This window comes from Lampris incognitus, chromosome 8 (genome assembly GCF_029633865.1).
Source record: "Lampris incognitus isolate fLamInc1 chromosome 8, fLamInc1.hap2, whole genome shotgun sequence".
Taxonomy (NCBI): domain Eukaryota; kingdom Metazoa; phylum Chordata; class Actinopteri; order Lampriformes; family Lampridae; genus Lampris; species Lampris incognitus.
This window is the reverse complement of record NC_079218.1, coordinates 34129454-34146362: the sequence shown is the minus strand read 5'-3', so window position 1 is coordinate 34146362 and position 16909 is coordinate 34129454. Positions and strand designations below refer to the sequence as shown.

Below are 16909 nucleotides of genomic sequence, written 5' to 3'. Positions count from 1 at the left end.
GGGACATTGTCCTTAGCCAAAGGGCCCTTGCTGAGGTAAGGTGCTACCCCTCTACAGCCTGCGGCTGCAGTTTAGTGTCTTACCCAGGTCCAGTAAAACACAGAAAAACACACATCCAATTTTTTCAAATACAACACCACCAAAAACATACAAAAACAGAGAGAACAAAAACACAAACAGTTAACAACACAGTCCGCTCAGTGCAATGCAGTCCAAAAAATTCCTCTGTCCAGAGAACAAACTCCAGCCAGGATGACTATCGGAACTGCCTGTCTGCATGGGCTAGCAATTAGCTTATCCTGCCCCGCTTCTGCGTCCTGCCAGACCGCCCTCAGTGTTTCCCCCCCGGGCACAGCTCCAGGCAGGGGCCGTGGTCCCTGGGCCCATCAGACAAAGAAGATCGGGCTCCCACAGCAGATCCAACGCTAGCTGTCCCAGCCAGACACTTTCAACACACCTCCCCCACTCTCCACATGACGACAAAGATGCAGACAAAAACACTGCACAGTCGATGCTAGGCGAGGCCGCCGCCAGACTGCCACAGTGTTTCCTCTTGGGTACAGCTCCGAGCAGGGCCATACGGCTCCGGAAAGGGCCATAAGCTCTCTCAGCCGATCCAACACCAGCTCTCCCAGCCATTAAACGAAAAAAAAAATTGATGAACAAAATAAAAAACTTCACACAAAGACACAAAACTAGATGCAGACATGGACAAAAACACTGCATAGTTGGCACTGGGTGAGGCCGCCATAAATGCGAGTTGCCGCCATCTTCCTAGGGTCATTATTAGGGTGAAGAGTAGAAAGGCGGTTGGTTCAGATGACATACCTGTGGAGACAATAACTAGATTGTTTAACACGATCTTGGAAAGTGAGAAGATGTCTGAGGAGTGGAGAAGAAGCATACTGTTATCGATTTTCAAGAATAAGAGTGATGTAGAGAGCTGTGGCAACTACAAAGGTATAAAGTTGATCACACACAGCATGAAGATATGGGAAAGAGTCGTGGAAGCTAGCTTAAGAGGGAAGATGATGATTAGCGAGCAGCAGTATGGTTTCATGCCATGAAAGAGCACCACAGATGTGAGGGCAGTGTGACAAAGGTGAGGTATGCCATAGGAATGACAGTAGGGTTCAAGGTGGAGGTGGGATTACATCAAGGAACGGCTCTGAGCCTTTTCTTGTTTGCAATGGTGATGGACAGGTTGACGGATGAGATCAGGCAGGAGTCTCCGTGTACTATGATGTTTGCGGATGACATTATGATCTGTAGCGAGAGTAGGGTGCAGGTTGAGGAGAGCCTGGAGAGGTGGAGGTATGCATTGGAGAGAAGAGGAATGAAAGTCAGTAGGAGCAAGACGGAATACCTATGCATGAATGAGAGGGAGGACAGTGGAATTGTGAGGATGCAAGGAGTAGAGGTGGTGAAGGTGGATGAGTTTAAATACTTGGGATCAACTGTTCAAGGTAACCGGGAGTGCAGAAGAGAGGTGAAGAAGAGCGTGCAGGCAGGGTGGAGTGGGTGGAGAAGAGTGTCAGGAGTGATTTGTGACAGAAGGGTACCAGCAAGAGTTAAAGAGAAGGTTTACAAGATAGTTGTGAGACCAGCTATGTTATATGGTTTGGAGACAGTGGCACTGATGAAAAGACAGGAGGTGGAGCTGGAGGTGGCAGAGTTGAAGATGCTAAGATTTTCAGTGGGAGTGATGAAGGACAGGATTAGGAACGATTATATTAGAGGGACAGCTCAGGTGGGACGGTTTGGAGACAAAGCAAGAGAGACAAGATTGAGATGGTTTGGACATGTGCGATGGACAGATGCTGGGTATATTAGGAGAAGGATTCTGAAGATGGAGCTGCCAGGCAAGAGGAAAAGAGGAAGGCCAAAGAGGAGGGTTTATGGATGTGGTGAGGGAGGACATGCAGTTCACTGGCATGACAGAGGAAGATGCAGAGGATAGGAAGAGATGGAAACGGATGATCCGCTGTGGCGACCTCTAACAAGAGCAGCCGAAAGGAGACGAAAAAGAAGAAATATGTGCAATTGTGGACACATATGCACAAGTGTTCAGTTGTGCCTGTGTTAATCCAGCATGCACATGTGCGCCTCAATTTTTATTTTTTATTTTTTTGAGTTTAACACATAGGCTACCAAAGCAAATGTAGTGCACAGCTGCACATTTTTTATACGCATATACAAACCTATGATAAGCGTTTGTCTTTTGCATATTGAAGCATGTGTGTGTGTGTGTGTGTGTGTGTGTGAGAGACACCATTATGTGGTCTATGAACTCTTGAGGCAGTGGCTGATAGTGTGTGTGTGGGAGGAGAAGAATGGGGGGAATTTTGTCATCTAAGTGGGAGAGAACAGGGGGAGTATACTAAAGATGCGGGTGTCAAGGATATTTTTAGTTTTTGCTTTCCCCTGCTATCCTTTCTACCAGTCCCAGTCCCCCCCCCCCCCCCCCCCACACACACACACATGCAGTCATGACACCAGTAACGGCTGTATGTCATGCATGCCTTCTTCCTTTGGTGTTCTCTAGCAGTGCAGGCAATCTTCAGCAGTGCCAGATCTTATACTGCATATTCAAAATACTTGAAATCCTTTCCTTGCAGGACAATTTGATTTTTATCATATGGTCAACAGGTCCACATGCTGCAGTGGGTCTAGACAGAATTCAAGTAGCAGATGAAAATAACACTGAAAATAACACAACTATTGATGATAAAAATTGTAGAATGTGTTGTCCACATGGTAATTGATTAAAAATTGCTGCTGTGTCGTTCTAAGTCTCAACGACGTGGACACTGAAAACAGAAATCCCCGGCACGGTCACTGCTATCTGCGGCCACTCGTTTTTAGCCCATAAAAGGCTGTTCACTAAACCAACATCTGCAAGTCGACATTCTCCTACATTACAGCCCCTTTGGACAGGGTACTTGCTGCAGAGTGTGCTTTTTTTTTTAAAACTTTTATCATTATTAGTATGTTGTTTGTGTTGGACAGGTTGCATGGAGGGATTTAGCTCTGCCAACAATGTGGTTTTATTTTTTTAAATGTTGAGAGAGTGACTATAGACTATATTCATCTCTGATCTCTGTGTGTGTGCCTGTGTGTGTGTATATATATGTGTGTGTGTGTACATATGTGTGTGTGTCGCATTTAGCTGGTTTGGTTTTTTTTGCCAACAAAGAGTGGGTACTGCTAGTTGTATGCATGTGGTCGGATGTGCCCGTGTTGATGGCACACACACAATGTATGTGTACAAGCCTTTGTGCTCACCTTTGTGTATGAGTAAGTTTACATGTATGCAAACATTTTGTCAGCATATCCCTTGTTGTCGCTGCCTATTGAGGACACGGCAATGAGGACGGTTATTAGATCTATGACGTGTCAGTGTGTGTGTGTGTGTGAGCCAGTGAAAATTAGACACTTTTGTTTGGCCTCGTCCCATCGTTCACCTGTGTCAACAATGAGACCCCTGCCAGGGGGCTGGGGACCTGAACTGAAATGCACCAACACATTTGTTTTTCATCAGTTTTTCCAACATAGCCTTACGTCACACTCCTCAGAGAACTTCACCCAACTTGCCAACACAAATAATGAAATGCCATTTAAAAGTGTGTGTGAAAAACGGCGCCCTTATCAACGGCCGGGGGCACTCTTTAGTGTTCAGTCAGCAACTCTGACGAGCAAACAACCCATTACATTGCTCCAGGGAGCTGTGTCACCGGCAGAAATAAATGACGTTTGCTCTGGTATACCTTGTCTTTCACAGACAGGGAACTGAGGGGAAGGAGTAAGTCTGGCTTTCATACAGGGTTTACCAACACATATGTGCAATTTGATCCAAAATAACCAATTATTTATTACAAAAGGAATGTACAAGTATGGAAAAGGGTAATCAAAAACTGCCAAACGCAAGATGATCCCTATTTTTCACAGCGGACTCAAATTAGTAACAAATAAATCATTGCTAGCAGTGGTTTGTGGTAACTATCAGCAAACAGATTTTGACAAATCTGAACGTCTCTACCGCCCATAACTGAGGAGCCGTGCACTCCTGAAGATGGAAAAAATCTCCTTTTAAGCTCGTAATTTCTTTCTTCTTTTTCAGAAATTATCAAAATGACTGTAAATCTCTGCATGCTAGTGAATCGGGAACTGGAGCGGGCTGTTTTTCAATTTACAGGATGTACCCATAATAAAGAAAAAGTTCCTCTGTATCATTATAAATAACAGGCCTCTAGCAGTGTTCAGCGTTACACTGGGGGGGATAATTCGACCGGTCAAAAATCTATTAAAACATGTTTTCACAATGCCATAGTTGCTGTATAAAGGTTCGACTGAATTTATGGCTGTTTATTTAAACAGCCACATAAATTGAAATGTAATCTGAGTACTTTTTTTTTTCTTCAGAAGCTGAATCACATTCAACTATGACTCAGCTATTACACTGTGTCTTAACAATGTCCAGAAGTAAAACGGGGTCCCTGCTTGCCTTGTGGTGGTTTGTGCGTTCACGTGTCATCGTGTGCATTCATCTCAGTGTCGATGGTTCTCCCGCTTTTACTGACCATCCTCTCTCTCTCTCGCCCTGTCTTTCTTTCTCAGTTTCTCATGATTGAACCTTATTCCTGGACCTCGCTGTCCTTCCTGCCTGTCTCTCTGTCTTCCTCTCTGCAGCAATTGTGTCCACTCGGAGGGAGTTTTTCCCTTTCTCGTCTCGTTTTTTTTCCCTCTTTGAGTTTGAACCTGGGCAGTTGTTTTGTTCATCTCTCCCTCGTCAGAGACGCGCTCCAGTCTTTGGTGGATCAGTGACAAGCACAGGTTTTCCACATTTCTGCAGAGCGAGCCAGATTTGGGGCAAATGCATTAATGCAGGCAGTCGAGTTTCACTTTTCGTGGTGTTGAGAGGAAATGTCAGTGGCAGGAAGGTGTAGAGGGAGAATACGAAGGAAAGGGGGGGGTAGAAATCCTAAAAGGAGAAGCAGAGGGAAGAAAAGAAAATCAGAGAAGGACATGTACTGTAGCTCAGCATGTGGTGGTAACACTTGGATCTGATTTCCACCCAGGTCACCTGAATGAGGCTGTGTTACCTGGTATCTCGCAGTGCTCTGGTGAAGAGGCTCCAGTGGAACATGTTAGGTAGGCTTAATCCGTGATGAGAAGGTGTAGCTCTTTGAAAACGGAGAGGCTGATGAATCTGGAAAAAAAATGGATAAAGACAGGGAAAGAGAGAGCATGATCTTTTTAATAACACCACTGGAAAATCTGCACAGATGATATGATGAGAGAGAGAGAGAGAGAGAGAGAGAGAGAGAGAGAGAGAGAGAGAGAGAGAGAGAGAGAGAGAGAGAGAGAGATTGAGCGAGAGTGTATATATATATATATATATATATATATATATATATATATATATACTCTCTCGCTCTCTTGCTCGCTATATATATATATATATATATATATATATAGAGAGAGAGAGAGAGAGAGAGAGAGAGAGAGAGAGAGAGAGAGAGAGAGAGAGAGAGAGAGAGAGAGAGAGAGAGAGAGAGTATATATATATATACTAGAAGAACCCCGCTACAATGTAGCGGTTTGATTATCCACCCGTCTAAATCTCCCTCCTCTTCATCCTGCCAGCTAACCGCCTTCCCCCTGCCCCTAAACCCCCCCCCCACTCCAACTCCCTCCCCCCAAATGCTCAGAATCATCTGAAATGCCGAGAAAAGTGGTTTTTAGCCATTTTTAGAAAAATGCATATTTTGCATATTTATGCATAATTTTAATTTTCTGGGATTTTTCCCTTAGTCTCTGAGACAATACCTACCACCTCCAAAAAGAATTAGGATCATAAATGCTTTAGTTTTCGGTCCCGCTATCTACTCTAACTAACACACACACACACTAACACCACACACACACACATTATGAAAATATATGAGTAGATATATATATAGAGAGAGAGAGAAAGAGAGAGAGAGAGAGAGAGAGAGAGAGAGAGAGAGAGAGAGAGAGAGAGAGAGAGAGAGAGAGAGAGAGAGAGAGAGAGAGAGAGAGAGAGAGAGAGAGAGAGAGAGAGGTAGCTATAGCTATAAAGAGACAGCGAGAGAGATCCAGAGAGAGGGGGGGGGGATTAGGTAGTGTATTGTAGAGTTGGTGCCTTAAATGACAGCTCTGCTGTGTTAGCCAGTGGAAAAGCTGGACCTCTCTCACAGCCGCTATCTGTTCCTGTGTTTATTTGTGTGTGTGTGACATTTGGTTTTATGTTATATGTTGTGATACCGACACTAGTTTATACTAATTGCTAATGAGCCGTGAAATGTCAACACTGGTGTCTTACTAAGACCAAGTTTTTGTTTTCTTCTTTCTATTATTAATGTTACTATCGTTTGCTGGACAGTAGCAACGTGAAACTACAGTTTATCCGTGGTGGTTTAGTTTGCTTCCTTGGTTTGGTCGAACTGTAGTTGTTTTTACTACAAAAGAGCCAATGAGTCACTGTTAGCTGTCATCTTATGGTGCTGTCCAGTCAGTCCCTGGCGAGAGAGCAGAGTGTGTGTGTGTGTGTGTGCGTGCACCCGTATGGCTGTGTATTCCCTACAACAAGGCCGGGGGTCCAGTATCTCAGGGAGCAGATCCTAAACAGCAGGGCCTGTGTTTCATTTCTCAGACTGGCAACCGGCAGCAGATCTTTCCACACACACAGATCTGCATGAGGGACCGGTGGTATTTACACGAATATGGCCAATTATGCCTAGTCTCTCTTCTCAGTCCTTTATTTTTCTCTCTTCCTCTCCTAGACTGTCCTCTCCATGGCTCCCACCTTTATCGCCACGCAACCCTTTCCTTCTCTTTCGTTTTGTGTCTGAATACGGTTCATGCAGTGCAACTCTGATGCAAATATTGCTCTCTCCAGAAGGACTTGGGAGAAGTGGGGATTTTTTTTTGTGTTCGATTGGCCACATAGTTCTCCCTCTCTCTCTCTCTCTCTCTCTTTCTCTCTTCTATTCTATTCTATCTCTGTATTACTCTCTCCTTCTCCTTCTCCTGCTCTCTCGCCACGTCTGTTTCCTTGGCGTGTGCCCGGAGAGCCGCAGCCAGCACATTAGCAGGGAAATTGCAGCCCAGGTGACTGTTTTTGAGTCCTTCTCTCAGGTTGAATGAGGCTGAACTGGCTGCAGCTCTCTGCTTTCCAGGAGCTCCTAATGCCTCATAAATTATTTTAAGGGTATCTGTCTCCCCTTGGCTTTCCACTGCCTTGCTTGGCTAATGTGAGTTTTCATTGGATGAAAGTCCTCACCTCCCAGCATGCACTCCTTTTGTACAAGTTAAAGGAATGGTCAACCCTCCGGCGTTAACTAACCTGGAGATCCACTGTCACCATCCATGTTTCGGTATTTCCACCTGGTCCTTAACCACAGAATGATATCATGTTGCCTTATGCATCACATCTACAGTGTGTAGACCACATTTTACTGTAAATTACAGTAGGGTGGTGCTGACCACTGGAACAGTACTGGTAGTGAACCATTCATTAGTTCTTAAAGAAAAGTGGACTCTAAGAAATAACTGCTTCTGTAAAGTGACTCATCACATCCGCCCAAAGCCCAATAGTCTGTCTTTCCAGTGTCATCCCCAACAAAATGAGAGATAAACCCAATGGCCTCTTCTCTCTCTCTCTCCTCCTCTCTCTCCCTCAGATCTGTCCACGGCCAAGAGGAAGTTTGCTGAGTCGCTGAACGAGTTCAAGTTCCAGTGTATCGGAGATGCCGAGACCGATGATGAGATTTGCATAGGTGAGCTTGCTTGCATGAAATCCAATACAGTCACTGGATCAGCAAAACAGAAAGGTTCTTGTGTTCAAAAATAGGTGAAGTTCGTTGAATTAGAATCGCTTAGATCAAGACAGGTCATCAGCAATAGGTCCTCGACACCCTATTTCTACATGAGTAATATCATTGTATCTGGATATCCTCACCAAGATGCCGTAAGAAATGACTCCCTCACTGTATTCAGTGAGGGAGTGCAAAGTGATTCTTAACACTAGGGTAGTGTGTAGATACCCTTATATCTGCAGATACTATATTGTTAGCTTATACATTTTGCACTAGATAGTAAGCATCCTCTGCAAAGTTACTTATTTTTCCAATTGCTTTACCCACTTCCTCACTTTATAATGCTTTACAAGCAGAACATCTTAGATTTTTAGATAATCCTTTTCTTTATATCCTTAAATACTTCCAAGTGTGCCTACTTTTAAAATGTCCCTGGTGTATTTATGCAAGCATCCCACCACTTCACATGTGCAAAGTTATTTGGGGAACAATAAAACGTAACTATGGACACCTCCTCAAATGTTCGTCAATTTCAAATTCATGTTTTATGATTACTGCAGAAGCTAATACATCTTATTCTTTTCCAGATATTATGAATCAAAATCAAATTCAAAAATCTGTTTTGAGTTTGCACATACAAGCACTTCGGCTTTGTGAGCTGGTTACATTTAACACCTTAGACATAATGCACAAGGAGCGTCGTACAAGGGATTTTAATGGTTTCCTGACAATTTCCTTATTCCTGGTAATGGAAAGGGAATGAAGATGGAAAGGGGGGCATTAAGGATGTAGGGGCTAATTTGTTCTCGGTGGGGCGGGGTCAGTCTTCTTTGTAGTGGTACTGCGTCAAGGATGTAGCAGGACTTTGGATTTCTATAGTGGCTGCATTCATCATACCTATGCTGCCTTCTCCATACAGAAATCATCCCATGGGCTATGTTTACATGCATGTACATGCCTGAGGATCTCTTTTTTTGTAGACCAAGGTTAAATGCAACTAGGTTAAGGACTTATTATGGATACTGTAATAGAGCTAAGTCTTTTACACTGTTACACCAAAATACAGAATATATCGAAAGTAGGGCATCCAGGTACTGCAGCGGTCTATTCTGTTGCCTACCAGCATGGGGATCGCTGGTTCAAATCCCCATGTTACCTCCGACTTGGTCGGGCGTCTCCACAGACACAATTGGCTGTATCTGCAGGTGGGAAGCCGGATGTGGGTATGTGTCCTGGTTGCCGCACTAGCGCCTCCTCTGGTCAGTCGGGGAGCCTGTTGAGGATCACACTATTCCCCCCCCAGTTCCCCCTGGGGGGGGGGGTAGTGTGATCCCCCCTCCCCCCCCAAAAAAGAAAAAAGAATATATCGAAGGTATACTGGTGTGACTGTGGCTATAGTAGCCATAATAATCAGTCTCTGGATGCTCAGATGGTCAGCCTGACCTGGCTTCTCTCTCTCTCTCCCTCGCTCTCTCTCTCTCTCTCTCTCTCTCTCTCTCTCTCTCTCTCTCTCTCTCTCTCTCTCTCTCTCTCTCTCTCTCTCTCTCTCTCTCTCTCGCTCTCATCTGTCTGTCTATCTATCTATCTATCTATCTATCTATCTATCTATCTATCTATCTATCTATCTATCTCTGTCTCTGTCTGTACACCACATTGGGAAGGGTGCAGTTTTCCCCACACCCTCCCTGCTGCCTTGCTTTGCTGGTGCATATGGCTCTGGAGTCACCCTGCCCCACCCGTCACTGTTGTTAAAGTGAACCTCGCTATCTCTCCAGCACAGCCTAGAGTTAAACTGAACCCCACCTTATCATTGTTATCTTAGGATGTTTATGTTATCTTTGTCCAAACTGTTTTTTTAAGAGGTTTACCCCCACAATACTATTCATCCAAAAAAAAAAAATTACAACCATCGATGTGTCCATTGACAGTAGTGTTAGATTGTGGTGGACAGGGGTCATAAAACAGTTATTGACTTCTGTGTTGCTCTTTTACCTTCCAAAATGAGATTAATTTCCTTGTGAGACTAATAACACTGACTGAGGTTGATCTCTCGCTCTGGGATGATGAGCTGATAGACACCGTTAAAGTATATCTCTAAATATTTCTTTACACAGTAGCATTAACTGTATTTGATTTATCCAGAGCATGCGATAAGGTCCATCTGGAGGTTTGATTACCGTTTATAAGAGTTATTAAATTGGTGTTCTGCTTTTAATGCATTCCTGGCATAGTTTTTAAGTTCATTGTTCTTTTAAAAATATCTAACTGAGGTTCCAAGCGCTGTAACTTGAGCCTTTGTGCTGGAGAGCTGTATTAGTGTGTATTTCTTTGTATGCCTTTATGTGTGTGTGTGTGTGTTGCTTACGTGTGTGTGTGTGTTTTTGTTACCTTTTGGAGACCTTTTCCGGTATAAACACTAACCTTGTTGGGACCAGTAGTCCTCATGGGGACCAAAGCCTGGTCCTAATGAGGCAAAAGGTAATTTGTGATGTTCTCGTTAAGGTTAGGGGTAAGATGGGAATTGGTTATGGTTAGGGTTAGACTGTCCACAGTGAATGGAAGTAAATGCAATGTCCTAATAAGAATAGCTGCATAAACGTGTGTGTGTGTGTGTGTGTGTGTGTGTGTGTACCTAATAGTGTATTTGCTTGTGTGTGCATGCGCTGGAATGTGATTAGAGAATTGATTGTAATTGACTGCATGTCTGACTGTGAACATCTAGGTCTATTTCACCCACTAGTGTACATCAACGTGCATTACGATACATGTTCCCTTTATCTGCTAACCAACATTTTATGCATGTGTGTATCATGTTTTAGCGGGAGGCTGAGGCAGTTGAAGTGGAAAATCTGACCCAAAACAATGCAGTCATGCTTGGCTCGCCGCAAGGTTGGGAAACAAGCAGTAGCTTGCTAGCTTTGCTCAGAGAGAAAGCACGGTGGAAAACAAGCCTCAAACTTTGCTTTTATTTCTACCCTATTGCTCTGCTGTGTTATAAGATTGAATGGTAGAAATTGTACGGGGTCCAAAAGTGAGAACAAAGCACCACCATCATTATTGCCATGACAAGATGCCAACTCTCTCTCTCTCTCTCTCTCGTTCACTCTTTCTGTATCTCTATAGCCAAATCCCTGCAGGAGTTTGCAGGAGTCTTGCAGAATCTTGAAGATGAGAGGACGCGGATGGTGAGTGACATCACATGCCATACTTTACAAATGGATGCAAACCCAAAAAGCGAGGGAGCGGAGAAATCAAAGTTCTTTTATCCATTCTTTAAAGTTAACTAACCCCGCATATTACAGAACAATCACTCCAGCAATATGACATTGGGAGAAACACTAATACCGATGATATTGTTAGCTTTATTGTCAGTATACGTGTTTTTTAATGTGTTTATGTGTATGTACATTTGTGCAGCTTGTTTGTTTTTAGTTTTTCTAGTTTGCTTACATTTTCTATACTGTGGCTACACAACAACCTTGGTGTGTGTGTGTGTGTGTGTGTGTGTGTGTGTGTGTGTGTGTGTGTGTGTGTGTGTGTGTGTGTGTGTGTGTGTGCGTGCGTGCGTGCGTGCGTGTGTGTGTGTGGCTTTGGTGTTTGGGTTGTTTGTGGGTGTTTTTCTGCTGTGTGCATGCACCTGCATGTGTTTATCTTCAGATTGAGAATGCCAGCGACGTGCTGATCATGCCTTTAGAGCGCTTCAGAAAGGAGCAAATCAGTGCAGCAAAGGTAAGGAGGAGACGCTACACAACCAGGGCTCACACTTACTACATGCTGGCACACATGCCTGATGCCGGCAGACATGGTAATGGTAAAGCTGCTCCAAGGAGTTTTTCACTTTGTATTTGTCAGTCTTGTTTTAATTTTGATGCCCCGATATGACTGACATATCCAAGCGAGATCATTTGCGAGAAGATCGGATATTGCCATGCAATGATTCCAAACGCTTGTCTTGGGACACATTTCCCAAGAAAGCTGACAAAACGATTTATGGCACAGAGAGATAACTGCTGCTAGCTATACGGCTAAGATGGGTTAAACACAGAGGATCCATTTGTCCATGGGGATTAATAAAGTATGTCTTAATCTTGATCTTAAAATACATATATAGGGTGTCTGGATGGCGTGGTGGTCTATTCCGTTGCCTACCAACATGGGGATCACCGGTTCGAATCCCCCGTGTTACCTCCTGCTTGGTCAGGCGTCCCTACAGACACAATTGGCCGTGTCTGCGAGTGGGAAGCCGGATGTGGGTATGTGCACTAGCGCCTCCTCTGGTCAGTTGGGGTTCCGGATCGGGGGGGGGGGGCTGGGGGGTATAGTGTGATCCTCCCATGCGCTACGTCCCCCGAAACTCCTCACTGTCAGGTGAAAAGAAGCGGCTGGCAACTCCACATGTATTGGAGGAGACGTGATCGTCTGCAGACCCTCCCCGGATCGGCAGAGGGGGTGGAGCAGCGACCGCGATGGCTTGGAAGAGTAGGGCAATTGGCCAAAGTAAATTGGGGAGAAATAGGGAGGGAAAAAAACTCCTCCCCAAAAAACAAAGACATACATAGCTACAATAAGATGCATAGCTGCAGTTAGAGATACGTTACCTCATCACTGTATATCTTGGCCTGTATTTCCAGAAACACCACTGCATCTCTCACTCTTGTCTTCAAAACAAATGCACAAGCTGCCGCAGGGAAAATGAAAATCTTTGTGACAATGAAGTAATTCTCCTGTGAAACACTACCGCTTTTGTCATGTAAAGCCAACAAAAAACCCAAACTCCCCATAGCAGCTTGAACATGATGTCGTTGTTACCTTTGCTCAACTCTATCCGATATGATTGCATTAACAAAAAGCGAATTATAGACTCGGTCTGAAAAGCCTTACTGTTGGGACCTTACAGGGATACAATGGTCTGGAATAAAGGGATTAGAATTAATAAAATGCAGTTTATATTCAGCATGTGTCAACCCCCACCCCACCACCAGGGCGGTTCTACCATCACACTATGACCTGAATGGGAGATTAGAGGAAGACATAATCGTGTCAGTTAAGATATCAGAGGGTCTCAGCTAGTGAAGCCACCAACCAGGGCTGTCTAACTCCAAGTCTTTATGTAGTGCTGCTGTGCAAACGGATTGAGCTGAGAGTTAAACTGAACTGGACCGACCTGAACTAGGTAAAACTTAACTGAACTGAACTGCACTTAACTGAGACTATGATTTAGTGATGACCAATAAGACAGCGGAACCTGGATTTCTGATCATGCTTGCAGGCTCTTGGACTTCCAAACACAAATAGCCCTGGAAGCAGTTGGTTTAAAGCTAATATTTCATTTTGCCCTTCTCTGCTTTCTTTGGTTGTGGTTCATATAGCTTGTTTCAGAATGGTGCACCTAGCTTGTCCAACAGGGTCAGATGTAACCGAGTACTTCACAGTGCTGCTAGGGGTGAGGAGGATGGTTTGGGGTCCAAGCTGGGCAATGGGGTGTCTTGTGTGTGTTCCTTGGGGTCTTGGTGCTCTTGTCTGAATATTCTGCAAATGTCAATCTGAAGCAAACAAATAATTAAATTAAGCTTGATAGTTTACCGATTTGTTACCTCAATATTTTATCAGAGTTTATAACACCACATGACCACATGGTTGCAACGACGCCGGTTCAGATCCAGCTGGCGACCTTTGTTGCAGGTCATACCCTTCTCCCTCTCTCCCTCCCATTTCCTCTCTGACTCTACTGTCTCTATCCAATAAAGGTGTAAAATATAAAAAAAATAATCTTTGAAAAAGTTTATAAAAGTTTAATACTTTTAATGTTGTCATCATAAAATACAAGTACATGTATGCAAATAAATAACATTTTTTCCCATGATACAAACATGTTAACGATATCTAAACTCCCCTGTGTGAACAAAAACTGGGAGGAAGGGGTTGTCCGGGTAGGGTAGCGGTCTATTCCGTTGCACACCAACATGGGGATTGCTGGTTCGAATCCTCGTGTTACCTCTGGCTTGGTCGGGCATCCCTACAGACACAATTGGCCGTGTCTGCGGGTGGGAAGCCGGATATGAGTATGTGTCCTGGTCACTGCACTAGCGCCTCCTCTGGTCGGTTGGGGCGCCTGTTCAGGGGGGGGAAAGGGAACTGGGGGGAATAGTGTGATCCTCCCACACGCTATGTCCCCCTGGCAAAACTCCTCACTGCCAGGTGAAAAGAAGCGGCTGGCAACTCTACTTCTATCGAAGGAGACATATGGTAGGCTGCGGTCCCCCCTGGATCGGCAGAGGGGGTGGAGCAGTGACCGGGACGGTTTGGAAGAGTGGGGTAATTGGCCGGATACAATTGGGGAGAAAAAGGGAGAAAAAATCCAAAAAACCCTGAAAATAAACTAGGAGGAAGTGTTATACATGTCTTCATGGTTTGTGTTTTCAAATGAATCTTCTTTTTTGTCACTTTCCATCGCAATTTTCATTAAGAAATTGACATGCTGGCGTAAAACATTGAATGAAATCAAGTTGGCCGCCATTCTGTCTGAATTATGGTTGTGACTTTTTATGTAACTGCTGCCTCCAGCTTGTTTTCATGGTGGAAATGATGCCATGGACCATTTTTTTTTCTTTAATCCGTAATTGACATTAACACCATTATTGCAGTGTCTAAGAAGTATGAGTCGTTTTGGAGATCCCTGACGCGTGCAGCAGGCGGAGACGTTCAGTTTGATTAATCCTCATATTTCAGGTCACAGTGCATCAGCCCTATATCTGTCATTCAACACAGGACCTAGATGACTGTCCGTGGGGGGTCTGCTGATACGTGCAGTATTAAATATATAATCCCCCCCCCCCATTTCTCCTATAGCAGGTCATTGCTTGTATACTATGGCATGGTGGCCAGATTAGGAAGTGAACACATAATCTGTGTGATCAGGTCACCAGAGTGATGTACTAATCCCCATTTAGCCCTGAACATACCAACAACATCTCCACCCGGTTTAGATAGCTGTTAAGAAACAGCACGGTCAGACCGGACAAGTGTGAGTGAAATCACACACTTTGTTTAATGTTCACCTTGATATGATTTTAACAAGTCAGTCAGCCATACGGTCAGTGTTGAAATACGGTCAGTGTTGAAAGGTGAAATTGTTGTGAGTGCAGATTCATCTATTGGTGAGATTATTTGAGGAAGATACGTCAGTGTCTGAGAACAAGGTAGACGGTTTGTAATCACCCCTGCAGCATCAAGAAAACAAAACTTGATCCCAGAGAAAACACGGCTCGTGGAAAGTTTTCAGTAGGAGCTCACAGTTTATGTCTCTTTCTGTACTGTCACGACTTATTTTTGGTAATTTGAGAATTTATTTTGTATGAAATGATTTAAGAGTGATATTTTTTTGCGGTGCACTTGGATGGTTGTGACATATATTGAACCCTTCCTTGAAAGTAAATTGACCTCCACCGTGAAACAGCTACTCTCGGCGTACTGAGTAAAAGGTGTTTGGTTTTAGTTTGAAGTGAGATGCAGTTTCCTCCTGCCCATGTTTCATTGACTGCAAATGGAAGTAGTGAAATTCAGTCGATATGATGTTATTTAGCAAAAAGTAGAGGTTACCCCCCCCCCATTAAATGTTCATTTGAAATTTATGCATAAAACCGTATGGCTTCCATGGTAAATAAAGTATTGTAAAAACAATTATACATTTGAAACAAGTAAAAGTGGACTGTTAAATTTACATTTGCTGTATTCAGAAATAGGCGGCGATTTGTTACAGGCAACAAACCTGACAGTGAGTGAGATTAGTCATTTTAATTTGAGGTTATAGTTGGAGGGATAGCTAGATAGATAGATATACATAGGTAGGTAGATTTATTAGTCTTTACAGAAATTCACGGTGCGCCATACAGCAATTGTCAGATAAACAAACAGACAACTACAATATCATCAACAACAAACAACGACAGAACACCTCAAGGTAGATAGTTATGAATAGTATGCTGATAATATTTCCTGTGCAGTTCATGTGAACCAGTCTCTCTCGGATCACATTCGTTGCCCCTGAGTCTCAGCTGTGACAGTGGTAGCATACTGCCACCCTCTGGGCAATAGTGTCAACACCTTGGGTTAATGCAACGAGCAGGTTTTACCCATTGCTCACCGATAATGCACTTGTATTGAAAGAAACTTCAATTTCAACAGCTTTTATTTAACATTTTCTTCATTCTGTTGGACTTGATGATGATGACGGAGAAGTCAAGATGTAATGTATGGATCACACACATGGACTGTGTTAAATGTTTTGTGTATTAACTAGTGGTATGTTATTTTGGGACGGGACGGTGGCGCAGTGGTTAGCGCGGTCGCCTCACAGCAAGAAGGTCCTGGGTTCGAGCCCCAGGGTAGTCCAACCTTGGGGGTCATCCCAGGTCGTCCTCTGTGTGGAGTTTGCATGTTCTCCCCGTGTCTGCGTGGGTTTTCACCGGGTGCTCCGGTCTCCTCCCACAGTCCAAAGACATATAAGTCAGGTGAATTGGCCATACTAAATTGCCCCTAGGTATGAATGTGTGTGTGTGTGTTTGTGTGTGTGTGTGTGGGTGGGCCCTGTGTGATGGACAGGCGGCCTGTCCAGGTTGTCTCTCCGCCTGCTGCTCAATATCTGTTGGGATAGGCTCCAGCATCCCCGCGACCCTGAGAGCAGGATAAGCGGTCTGGATAATGGATGGATGTATTTTTGGGGCCGGATATTGGACAGCGGGGTTTTGTTGACCTTTGTATGAGGACATTCAGCTCATAAAAGAGGGAGACAAGGGAGAGAATATACCCCGAGAAAAAGTCCTCTCCGTCATGTTTTCCATAGTGAATCTACAAACACACTGAGAGTTGGGCTTGCCATAGAGGCCGTATTGTTGAGAACGGCCGTTTGTCATCTCTAATGATGTATGCAGCTGCTGTATGTTCTTCCCGCTTTGAGAGAGCCACTTCCTGTTGGTCCTGGCCAGGCCATAAAAGACCATCATGTGACTTCAACAGTGGGGACATGATGGCTGGGATGGAGACTCTGGGCTTGTAGGAATACGTCCAGA

General features: G+C 44.2%; 1 protein-coding gene across 1 annotated transcript in view; it reads left to right on the top strand.

Annotated features, from left to right (window-relative positions):
- LOC130116876 (rho GTPase-activating protein 26-like) overlaps positions 1 to 16909 on the top strand; it is a 169351-nt gene that overhangs the window by 62952 nt on the left and 89490 nt on the right. Inside the window, exons 2-4 of the mRNA XM_056284964.1 lie at positions 7707 to 7802; positions 10965 to 11026; positions 11499 to 11570. Coding sequence (XP_056140939.1) covers positions 7707 to 7802; positions 10965 to 11026; positions 11499 to 11570 — 230 coding nt within the window. The remainder of the gene's footprint in view (positions 1 to 7706; positions 7803 to 10964; positions 11027 to 11498; positions 11571 to 16909) is intronic.